Raw genomic sequence first — 12,915 nt, forward strand, 5'->3', positions numbered from 1 at the left:
TGTACAGAGAGGAGGAGAGATAGAGAGGGAGATCTTCCATTCAATGATTCACTCCCCAGGTGGCCACAATGGCCAGAGCTGAGCTGATCCGAAACCAGGAGCCAAGAAGAGCCTCTTCCAGGTCTCCCACATGGGTGCAGGTTCCCAAAGCTTTGGCCCGTCCGCCACTGCTTTCCCAGGCCATAAAAGCAGGGAGCTGGATGGGAAGCAGGATTACAACCAGCACCCATATGGGATCCTGGCACATTCAAGGCAATGACATTAGCCACTAGGCTACCACACTGGGCCCAGATACCTTTTACTCTTAAGGAACATTATGCTATTATTATTTTCATATTCAAATGAGCAAACTGAAGCCTTAATAAGATTAAAACTCAAAATCACAACTCAAAATCACACTATCAAGCATAAGAGCAAAGATTAGAACCTACATCTTTATGATTGTAGAGTCTAAGGTCTTTCTGTTGCATATGTGGCCCTACCAAGCCCAGCAGCTGACTCATGAAACTACAATTACAATTTCATGTACTGCAAGACAAGCTCACCTTATTGGCAACAGCATTAACACTTGGCCGGGCATCAAATATAAAGATTTTGTGAGACTGGGCATTGGAATCCATGATGGCTTGCAGGTATTTTTCATCTTCTTTGCTTCTCTTTCCACTCACTCCTACCATAGGCTGGCTACATCTTGTGATTGTGGCTTGACTTTCGGGATGAATCCATGATAAAACCTTCATTAGGAAAATGGAAACACAACCTTTAGGTGTCAGAATGTAGTCCTCAAAAACAGTACTATAGAAAGCCCTGCTATCAAATTAAATTCAAAACCTAGCCTGGGGGAAAAAAGACAGTATTGACATCTTGACAACAGGATGTGGGACTCTCTACCATACAATGTTATCATACATCTAAATAGAAGACTGATGGCCTATAGCTGTTGCTCAAGAACTACACTATATAGGAGAAAAACAAGGGTGGAGGGTGGAAGTGAGAAGGGATCCCTGAGCCTATGGAGCTGTGTCATGAGAAATAGAAACAAACAAAATCACATCACTAAAAAGCAAATGTAATCCTCACCTTTCTTTGAAGCCAACATGTGAAAAACATGGCATAACTGTTTAGCCAAACAATGTTTTGTGAGATCACTGATATTGGATGACATGGTATCAAGAAAAAGTATGGGGATAAGTAAGCCCCACTTTTGAAGATTTAGTACCATGTCAGTAATAGAAAATTGAGCTGACTTTCCCCAGGTTTTGTTATTAATTTGTTTTCTTTTTGTATTTTTTATCATTATTTTCCATGATATAGTTTATAGGTATAGCATTCTTCCCTCCATCTCCACTTCCTCACTCCCTTTAACCCAACCCTACCATTTCCCCCATAATATAATAATAATTTAATCCTTCAGCAGTAATCACAAGTCCAACAGCTGCTACTTAAGTGTATCATAGCATTGTAGGTATTGGCAATGGTGGAAAATCCAGTATCCTACTGTCAAGGTGTACTTAACATTTTCACTGAGAGTCTTCTTCAGGAGTGGAGATGCATATTGCAGTATATCTTTTATTTCCTGATGTTCTAATCTCCATTTTACATTTCACCTATGCAAATATAGGTATATACATGTTAATGTATTTATTTGTTTTTTGTTTTGCATGAATATTGCCTTATACCAGAGATAATATATGATATTTGTGCTTTGGGGATTGGCTTAGTTCACTAAGCATAATGGTGTCTTGTTGGGAGCATTTTGGTGCAAATAGTAAGATTTCATTCTTTTAGTGGTTGTATAATATCCCATGGAGTAGTCATACCACAGTTTTTTAATCCATTCTTCATTCACCAAGGAGCTAGGGAAATGCTCAGGTTCCCAAGCTTTAAGGAAATACAAATAAAAACCACCTTGAGGTTCCACCTAACTCAACTAAGGCTGGCCTACATTCGGAAATCTAACACCACCTCCTGACATGGATGTGGGGAGAAAGGTACCCTACTCTACTGCTGGTGGGAGTGGAGGCTTGCACAGCAAAACTACAGAAGTTAGTATGGAGAAGGCTAAGACAACTTAAAATTGATCTACCTCATTAACCACAGTTACTCTACCCCTGGGAATAAGCCCCAAAGGAAATGAAACCTGCATAGCAGAAAGTGACCTATACCCCATATTTATAGCAGCACAATAACACATATTAAGATACAGTGAATAATGCAGTGGGAAACTCTTGCTTTCCAAATAAGAACTATGCAATTCTGTTTTTATTTTTGAATTATGTCAAGATTTTTAAAAATTTGGTTAATTCAATTACCACTCTCTGTTAAAACCTGCCGCTGTAAGTATTTTTCTACTGCATCCATTCTTCCATTCATCAACCTCAGCATTAAATGGAACACAAAAACATAATACAAAGTCTCATCAATGCTTGATACTTACTGGGATCCGGCCCCTGGACCTAAAGGATGCCACTCTCTTTAATTCTTCATCGGGAATATTTGCTGGCACAACCAAAAGGGCAGGGTATGTATCACAAAGTTCATATCTTTCATTTATCTTTGTCACTCTCCAGCTTTCATTTGGAATTCCCTACGTATGACAAAACACAACATTCATTACTAACTACCCACAGTATTAGAAGACATCAGAATAGCAGCCAACATATTCAGTCTCTTATTTCCACTATTCATCTCTTAAAGCGTTGAGACAGTTAGTATCTAACTATGCTGACAACCTTTAAAGATTTATGTTCTTAATGTAGGATATATTTTCATTTTGGTACCAAATATTATGTTAATGGGTATATTAATTTGTTCAATGCCAACAGAATGAATGTCCAGGCTTAGCACAGCCAGGGAGAAACAAGCAGAAGATTAAGACTACAGGTGTCTCGTTCAGTGTGACTGGAAAGTAACATGACTGCCACTCACCTGAACAAAGAAATTTCAAAGGACAGGCACCAAATGTCCAAAGAATGATAAACTTATCACTTATGTGCATTTATATAAATAAAATGAAGCTTTCAATCCTATGTTATAACACTAATAGAATGTTGTTACTCAAAAACATTATAGAAAAGTAAAGCAAATAATGCAAACAAATGTGAAAACACAGACTTACTTAAAACCATTTATTACAGACACATTGAAGCTCATTCAGAGCTTCAATACCTGCTATTTTACAAATACTACACTGATTCACACATACAATTACTTAACACTTTAAATTTTCTATCCTCCAATGTACAAAAAATGAAACAATTACATTAACTGATCAATAAATGTGGTTTTTTTTTTTAATATGGGTTCTAGTCTCTGTAGTAAGTGCTAATGATAAACTGTAAATATTTGGATGTTTGCCATGGATATTATTCTACTGACCACAGAAATCTCTCTTCTGATTAATGCATCCACTGGTCAAAGTCAAGTCAAAAATAAGTAAGATTGTGGTCTTGCTGAGTCACTTACATGCCAGTTCCGAGCAGTGTTTTCCAGGCTAGTTAAGCAACGCATCTACTTTAATGACTGGGTATTTCTGCAGACCATGCTCATTTTCTTTACACAGGTGTTTACTGATCTCTTGATTTTTCTTGACCTTATCCACAATTTCTCAAGACCTCTATATAATCACCATGATTCAAAAGTAAAGAAGCTCTCCACATAACAAGCCTAAATGGTTATTAATTATTTTACCCATTTAAAAGAGATACGGTCTAATTTTTTTAATACTATTAAGCATGAGGTCTACAGAGTTAATGTGATTTTCATTCTTCAGATAAAGCTAATCAGTTTCAGCAGATTTCTGTTTACAAAGCTTTACAACATAATAAATTCAAATAACAATTTGAATAGATACTTACTTTACAAAATGTCTTCCTATACATTATGTAACCTTCAAACAATCCAAAAAAGCAATACCTATCACTAAGTAAAAAATGAAGGCACTGTGACATATGAGTCTTTCAGGAACACCCAAATAACTCTAAGAAGCAGAGCTGCATCTGTATATCTTTCATATGTTCTAGAACTAAAGTAGGCTGATAACTACAACCTTTGAGTATTGAAAAACAAAAAGCAGGAGTAGATTATATTAATGATTTTTTACAGCATGTGAGTTGGATCTCAATTTTTTCAAAGGTAGGAAACCCTATATGCCCTGATATGCTACAATCTCAAATATTTTAGATGAAACAAAAGATACAGAATGGTGTGCATGGTTTTACTACTATGTGCTTAAAAAATAGTGTAGCATTTACTGACACAAGCTTTGTAGTTTAACATCTTTGAAAAAAGACATATAGGAAACCAACAGCATTATTTCCTAAAATGAGGAAACTAACGGGATGGCTGAGAAGCGTCTGCTGGGGAGAGAAACCTGCCCTCCAGTACAGCCTTGTGGACCTGGACTTTTAGAATCATACAGAGTGGGTGCAGCTATTATCACTGCTTCCATTATTTTTTTTTTTAATTTAGAGAAAGTGGAATTGTTCATCTTTAAATTTTAAAAGATTACTTTGTTTTTTCAATAATAAACTTAAAAAGGATGGTCAGAAGCAGAAAACTAAGTCTTATTAGATGTAAGCTCTCCATTAGATCTAAACTTAGTTGACTCGGTTCTAGCACTGCAGAGGAAAAACAAATGAATAAAGCAAGTTAAGTACCCTGAAGTACCCACCTCATTTAATCCAGAGTCCAATGCTCTATCCATACTACCATACTTACTAATCTCACCATTTGCCATGTAAATGGATATGGTTATACCTTTGCCCTTTAATTATTCTTTTCTTTTAACCATATTTTCTTATATCTGGCTATGGCTACTAGAGATATTTTTCCAAAGTGCTACAATGAATGCTGCTGTGACAGCAATTTCTGCCTGTATTCTCAAAGAATAATCTTTATTTTCATAGCTTTTAAAGACAACGTTTCCTGATTATGAACCACTGTGCTCTGACCCTGAGTTTCTAGATTAGCACAAATTTCAGAATACTACATGCTGACTCAGGTTTTAATTAGATTCCAATTTATTTTATATTCTTCTTCATAATTTAATAATTGGTGACATGGTATCAATGAATAAGAAATTTTAAATTTAATCAACCTCAAACAATTTATCTGTGTATAGCATTCTCTTCCTGGTTCTGTGAAACAAGTTAGAATTGCATAATTTAAATGTAGGCAAAAATGTAAATACAAAAGCTACATGCTTAAGATTTTCATATTTGGATTCTAGAATAACTTGGATATCAAAGTTAATGGTTACCAAGAAATGATATTATCCCACTTAAATTAGCAAGAAATCTCAGGGAACAAGAGGAAAATTAAAAGTAAAGACAAGACAGTTTTAGCTATAGTTTAAGTACTGCAAAGAAATGCCTAAGGCTGAAAAATAGGGGAAATGATAATGTATAGATTTCAACGCAATCCTTCTTTCTTCTCTGGTGAATCATATTAATGGAATTTCTAATATTAGGCCAACTCTCCTTGGTGATGATGCATTCTCTCTTTTGTTTACTGCTGGATTTGGTACTATAAACATTTTTATCAATAATAAATCAATAGTCACTTAATTTTTTCTCTATTGTCTGTATAAGGTCTTTTATTATTTGTTAAATTAATATGCAGAGTTCATGAAGTTCAGAGATAATTCCAAAAATATAATACGTCTTCTAATTTTTTGCAAACACACAGTTCACAGTTACTTTATAATCATAGGCTTAATGCTCTTTTAGAGCTCTACAAGTAAGAAGCAGGTAGACTACCTTCCTACAAGGGTATAGAGAAGGGCTACAGAAAACAATCAGGTTTTTTAATACTTGCCAATTTAAGGTTTGCTAGACTTATACTGAGGGAAAGATAGTATTTTTTTTTACCAATTTCTGAAGTACTCAAATATGATACAAATTTCTTTCTTCCTTAAACTTGTGCACAGGGCATTTGGGGGTACAATTTTGATTGCAAGCACTAGATTAGAATTATATAGATTTTCCATTTCTTTTGGAATCAGCTTTAGCAGGATCCAATTTTCAAACTAAGTATTGCACCAAAACCTTTAATTTTTTTACATAGTTGTTCATAATATCCTGATAAATGCCTTTAATATCTGAAGGATCTATACAGATGCCATTCTTTCCATTTGTGATGCTGGTTACAAGGGAATTTTGTTTCTTTTGTTGATAAGCCTCCCTAAAAGTGTGACAATTTTGCACACAGACACAAACATATCTTTCTTGGCAACACCTGAAACCTTTATTGTAGCTGTTATAGCTTTGTCAAAAGAGATGGTCAACTTACAGCAGCAGAAACATAATTATTTCTTGCAAAATAAGTTTGATATTGAAAAAAGTGTTAGAGTGAAAAGCATGGGTCCAGTGCTGATTCCTAGAGCTCACAATTAGTACTTCTATACTATTCAGTTTTCTTGACTCAGATTACTTCATATGCTGTACAGATAATAAAAGCTGTCTCAAAGGATTGTTGTACAAGTCAAATACTTTAAAATTGGGTAAGAAAAGCCTAGCATATATGTGTGTGTGTGTGTGTGTGTGTGTGTGTGTGTGTGTGTGTGTAGATATATATATCTTATAGGATTTACTACATAAAACCAAAATATGCAGATCTATTAGCTGAAAAATATTTACAGATAGACTATGAAAACACTCTTGTGTAATATAATCATTCACTTACCAGATATTATCTACTATGTATATCAGGCATTGGGCTATATCACAAGAATACAGCAATAAGAAAACAAAATTTAAAAAGAGAAAAAAAAAAGTAGTTCGGGATATCCAGACAATACCTTGGCAAAAAACAAACAAACAAACAAACTTGTCATAGCAGTACCATTCGCAATAGCTACAAAAAAATGTAAGTATCTTGGAATAAATCTAACCAAGGATGTGAAATATCTCTACAATGAAAATTACAAAACATTAAAGAAAGAAACAGACACACAAAATTTGGAAGAACCTGCCATGTTCGTGGATTGGAAGAATACCATCACAACACCCATAGTACACAAAGTAATTCACAGATTCAATCTGATTCCAATCAAAATACCAATGATATTTTTCTTGGAACAAGCTAAAATTCATATGGAAACACAGGAAAGCAACTTTAAAAAATAAAACAAAGATATTTGAATACCAGATTTCAGGACATAATATGTGGCAGTACTAATGGCAGCAGCCTAGTACTCTCACAAAAGTAGATGCAGATGAGAGCAGTAGTACACAAACCCCCCAATTAATCCATGTACCTACAACCAACTATTCTTTGACAAACAAGAAATAGGATAGTTTCTTCACCAAATTACTAATATTTCTAAATAAACTAATACAACCTTTCAGTTAAGATTCACAAAAGATCCCTGGCATATATTAGAAAGACAGCAAAATGAAAGGTAGCCAAACACTCAGGATTAGGTGTCATTCAAAAAACCAAAAATAAAACCCTAAAAAATGGTTCACTTCTATCCACAAATACTGTTTGTAGTGAAAAGAATATAGAATGCTGAAAGTGGAAAAGAAGTGAAAGAACATACCTGCCTTCTGTATTCTAAAAGAGGCTCATAAAGCTTCCATCCATTCTCAGGGAACATTTCTTTGTATTCAAAAGCAAAAAGAGGCTGCAAAAAATTAAACAGAGGTAACAAATGTAAAAGCATTTTGAAACTGGATGAGTCAGAAATATACCCTTATCATACTCAAGGTATTTTTCTTAGACTTCTTTATTTAGGGACCGTCACAATGGCTCATTAGCTAGTCCTTCACCTCAAAGCACCAGAATCCCATATGGATGCCAGTTTGTGTCCCAGCTATTCCACTTCCCATCCAGCTCCCTGCTTGTGGCCTGGGAAAGCAGTCGAGGACAGCCCAAAACCTTGGGACCCTGCACCTGTGTGGGAGACCCAAAAGAGGCTCCTGGCTCCTGGCTTTGAATCAGCTCAGCTCTGGCTGTTGTGGTCATTTGAGGAGTGAACCAGCAGAGAGATCTTTCTCTCTCTCCTTCTCTCCATAAAACTACCTTTTCAATTAAAATAAATAAATCCTCAAACAAAAAGAATTTATTTATTTGAAAGGCTGAACAATGAGGGCAGTGAAGGAAGGAGAAGAAGGAAGATACAAAGAGCATGTGAGAGCAAGCATGCGCACTTGCCTCCATTTGCTGGTTCACTCATCAAATACCACAATAACCAGGTCTGGGCCAAACAGAACAGGAACTACATCGCTGTCTTCCACATGGTTGGCAACCCCAGTACTTGGGCTCTTCTGCTGCCCCCCCCCCCCGAGCACATTACCAGGAAGCTGAATTGGCAGCAGAGTAGCTGGAACTCACACACTTCAACACCATTCCCCCAAATGTTTCATTTACTTATTTGCAAAAATATTTATATTGGCATCCCCTTTTTATAACTTATTTAAATAAAGTGAACAGGTTTCACAGATTTAGGAGCACAGATTTAGTGACACTCCCTATTCAACCTTCCCTCCTGCCAGCATTCCCACCTACCTTCCCCTTTCTTATTCTTTTTTTTAATATATACAATGGCATCTTTTCAGTTTGCAATCACATGCTTACCATTGCATTAGGTGAAGATTTCAACACACAATAAGTTTAAAAAAAAGACATCTACAAAGGCTGTAAACAATATAAAATCTCAAAATGTCAATCCTGCTCATATAGATTATATTTTTTAAATAATCTCTGTATTAGTTACCACAAATCAAGGAAAACATCATATTTATCTTTTTGGGACTGCCTTATTTCACAAAGCATAATAGCTTCCATTGTATCCATTTCATTGCAAAAACCAAGTCTCTGTTTTTATGGCTGAGTAGTATTCCATGAAACATACACCAGATTTTCTTTATCCACTTATCCACTGATGGACATAACGGTTGATTGCATATCTTGGCTGTAGTGAATGACTATTCAGTAAACATAAATGTACAAAAAGCTTTTTTTATAAGGTAATTTCATTTTGTTTGGATAAATTCCTAGGAGTGGGACAGCTGGGTCAATTGGCATACATTTTTGTAGGGCACAGTTTTCTTTTTTATGGCTTTGAGAATATACTACTTTCTACATATGTTTAATAATTTTTTAAAAAGCATAAAAACCTACCACATTTATTTAAATGCTAACCTATCAGATTTTCTTCAAATACCTTTGGTAGCTTCTTTACATTTGATTCTAAGTAGTAAATAATCTGACATCATGACAGGAATAGCAACTAAGTAGCTAAGAATCTTTCGGTTTCTTTAAAAAAAAAACACTTGAGATATATTTCTATTTTTTGGCATGTAATCACTTATTTACCACTTTTACAGACATAGTGGCAGAAGCAATAAGTAAAAAATGGAGAGCAGGCATTTAACCTCATGATTAAGACAGGCACATCCCAGATCACAACACCCAGCCAGATTCCTGGCTCAGGCTGCTCTTCCTGCTAATGCAGACACCGAGACACAGCAAGAGACCCAGTTGTACTCCCCATGTGGGAGACCGAGACTACATCCCCAGCTCCATGCTGTAGTCTAACCCAGTCCTACATAAGTGTACATGCTTACCTCTGCCTCAAAATAGGTAGAAAAAGGAAAAGGGAAAGGTACAGTGAGAAGACCATGTTCATTTCAAATTCCATCCTATACAAATGGGTTCTTGAGTAATTGCTTACGTGGACCTACTTTCACCTCTACAGCAAAGAAAAGTAAAATTTACCACAACATGGCTTCTAAGGGAGCCTAACTACAGATGGTGCACAGTAGGGATTCATATTTCCCATCTTTCCCACCATTACTTCCAACAGAAACTATCAGCTCTCAGTTTTAAAAGGCGTGTCATATCCTACCAAACACTACACATAATGTTTCCCTCGTAGAAGCATCCTGGCTAGAAACCTCATGTAGCTGTCTGGGATGCAGAAATGGACCTTTAGAATCAGCTAATCAAGCTTCCTCACTTCATACCTAAAGAAAGTGGTCCACGAAATTAGATTGAACCTAAACTATACATCCAGTTAAATGTCAAAGCAGGTATATAAATACAGAGACCCTAGATAGATACGTTTCCTTAACTACAATAATTATATTGCAGATTCTTTTAAAGATAAGAAATATCTTACCAGGTTATTAGAGACAGGAAATGCATATTTCATTAGATTCTCAAATATAGATCTTCTTGTTCGCCCCTCAGGCTTATGAGCAAATCGTAAATTCCTAATATCCTAGAAAAGATTTAAGATGCAAGTTATCTATCTTTTTTTCCTCAATTTTTAAGTAACAAAAAAAAAGTTACTTGGAACTTTCTTACAAAATGTCTAATTCCAAAGCAAAAACAGTTCCTGAAGGCAGAGAAAATATAATGATTTATTGGTTTTTAAAAACACACACAACAGTCAAGTCCAAGACATAATACAGAAGGCAGAAACTACACAAACGCTTACAACCTCAAGACGGAAAGATGCTAGAAGCAAGCATTGCAGCCCGGAGACCAGCACTCTGTGAAAGCCCACATTTGTCAGTCGTTTCTCAGACTTTGGCTAAGATCCAGTGAGGTCTACTTTTGTCATGACCTTCTCCATAAAACCTTGATTCATTGTTGCTACCTCCCCATCTTGTCTGCTGATTATTTCTCTACTTACTGTTCTTTCCACTGGACAATCTCTTGCTAATCTAATAAATCCAAATTTTGTCTAATGTTTCCCTTTACTACACACTTTCAACACTGACAGAACATTGGCAAAAAAGAGACATAATGTGACCCAGAACTGAGATGTACATGAATGAGGGTTCATTAGGTCATAAGAACAGGAACCTAGGAGAGTTAGACATGTTATTAAATACCTAGGACTCACTGGTACAGATGTAGCAATTTAAGCTTCATTCAAGTAACCTGCATTTAAAGAATGCTTGTAAACAGCAGGGATATTCTATACAGTTTTCACACACTGTTTCTGAAAAACTGTAAGAACTAGTAATTAAAACAAAATAGGTGATGAAGACTATATCATACCCAGTTCCCCCACTACAACGTGCCATGCCTTAACTATTCAGAGCTTATGCTCCCAATTTTTAAATTAGAGGCATTAATATCTATTGTGCCCTTCTAACAGAACAATGAGACTCAAAGTGAAATAATGAATGTAAGAGTATTCTGCATCCTGGAAAGTGTTAAGTACATAAAGAGGGTTATTCTAGACATAAGTTGCTAAAAACTTAAGAGCAAATCAAAATGTGCAAACTGAAATGAACCCAAAATTAAATCAGTATAATACATGAATCAACTTCATTATTATAATTTTTAATACTGCTTCCTTTTATAAGAAACAACATGTCTGGCATGGAATCCATACTAGACTTGTCATTTCTGGAAAGCAGTCTCTGGGCACAGGCTTCTGATTGCTATTCAAGCCAATAAAACCACAACATTTACCTTGCACACAGTTTCCAGTCCATAAGAATTTTCACCTCGACTAGAAGCACCACCAATTTTTTCTACTCTATTTATCACACCAAGAGAAGCATCTAAAACAAATGGGGGATCCTAAAAGAAGGAAAGAAAAGAGAAAACTAAGCAATCACTACTGTACAACAGTACCTGATAAAAAGCTTAATCAGAAACAATCAAAATTGAACAAAGTTGGCCGCAAACATACACACATACATGCAAAAATGTAATGCAGCCAAAAGCTTACCCGTTCCATGCTTTTGAAATATAATCTGTAATTCGTGACAGTCAGAGTTCCTCGTACAGCACCAGTGAATGGACATATATAGGTTACATCTTTGGCTGGAAAAATAAAATATTTAGTTTACATACACAACTGTGTACTATACACAGTTTACTATACATTGTGTGTTATACCTCAAAAACCTTATTTTATAAAAATTATTACAATTCATACTTAAAAAACACAAAATTAATGAATCTAGGAGACACCAAAAGCCTTATCCAAACTTTTGACCTTATTCTAACACAGAAAAATGGAAAGAACTAAAGCTGGAGAGTGGTACCTTTCCCCCCAAACAGAAACAAAAGGAAACGAAAATGATTGCCATGCTTGCTGGACCACAGAGATGTGGTGGTAATGGTGGTAACAACAGCGGACACATCCAGGCAGTCACTGTTCACTTTTCATCATGATGTCTTAGCTTCCTGACTCATCTAGTATTCCTTTGGCCACAACTGGCAGGTCAACACCAGGTTTTAAACATAGAACATACACTTGTATTCGTGGATTTCAAAATTTGTTTCACATCAAAATAAACTCTTAATTTAACTTCCCATGATCTTTTTAAAGCACCTTCATGACACACCAGAAATTTCTTACATGTTTATAGTTTTGGTGAAAACATTATAGGTGAAATGAAATGTGCATAAAACATGATTTTTAGAAAAAAATGTAAGAGGATATTATATTCCTGACCCCTGATGTCCAACTTTGTAGAGAAATAATTAAAGCAAAATTTTATCAGATAATAAATGATGAATCTATGTGGCACATAAAACATGCATGAGGTAGGCATGATAACTCAGCAAAAATTAAAGCCAAATAATATCATAAAAGTCAGAATTCCCAGTGCTCAATACAAGGGTTATATCATAAAATATTTAAAAATTCTGCACAATATTATGGATCAACAACTTTCTAAAAGGCTTTTAAAGGGCTCTGGGAAAAGTTAGCCATGAAATGTTTAATAAGATATGTTAACTTTCTGACTTTGTCTCTTACTCATTTTGAAGGACTAGTTGCTTTGTATGGAATTTGAAATGAGATTGATTTCTCAGCAACCATTTCTGGTCTTGAAAAACTTTCCTCGGAGTTGCTATAGGTTTTAAGCTACTCTTTCCAATGCATGCTTCATTTGGAGGGACCCACTTAAAATTAAATGCACCCATCATTATAAAAAG

At 35.4% G+C, this 12,915-nt stretch overlaps 1 protein-coding gene across 2 annotated transcripts in view; it reads right to left on the reverse strand.

Annotated features, from left to right (window-relative positions):
• Window positions 1–12,915, reverse strand: part of MTMR2 (myotubularin related protein 2) — an 89,480-nt gene that overhangs the window by 19,164 nt on the left and 57,401 nt on the right. For both annotated transcript variants that reach the window (XM_040976822.1, XM_040976823.1), the window contains 6 exons: window positions 11,699–11,793; window positions 11,437–11,547; window positions 10,127–10,228; window positions 7,544–7,627; window positions 2,438–2,587; window positions 546–734 (listed from right to left, as the gene is read on the reverse strand). In XM_040976822.1, coding sequence (XP_040832756.1) covers window positions 546–734; window positions 2,438–2,587; window positions 7,544–7,627; window positions 10,127–10,228; window positions 11,437–11,547; window positions 11,699–11,793 — 731 coding nt within the window. The remainder of the gene's footprint in view (window positions 1–545; window positions 735–2,437; window positions 2,588–7,543; window positions 7,628–10,126; window positions 10,229–11,436; window positions 11,548–11,698; window positions 11,794–12,915) is intronic.

The sequence above is a fragment of the Ochotona curzoniae genome, unplaced genomic scaffold, assembly GCF_017591425.1.
Source record: "Ochotona curzoniae isolate NIBS_2020 unplaced genomic scaffold, NIBS_Ocur_1.0 contig_2723, whole genome shotgun sequence".
NCBI lineage: Eukaryota > Metazoa > Chordata > Mammalia > Lagomorpha > Ochotonidae > Ochotona > Ochotona curzoniae.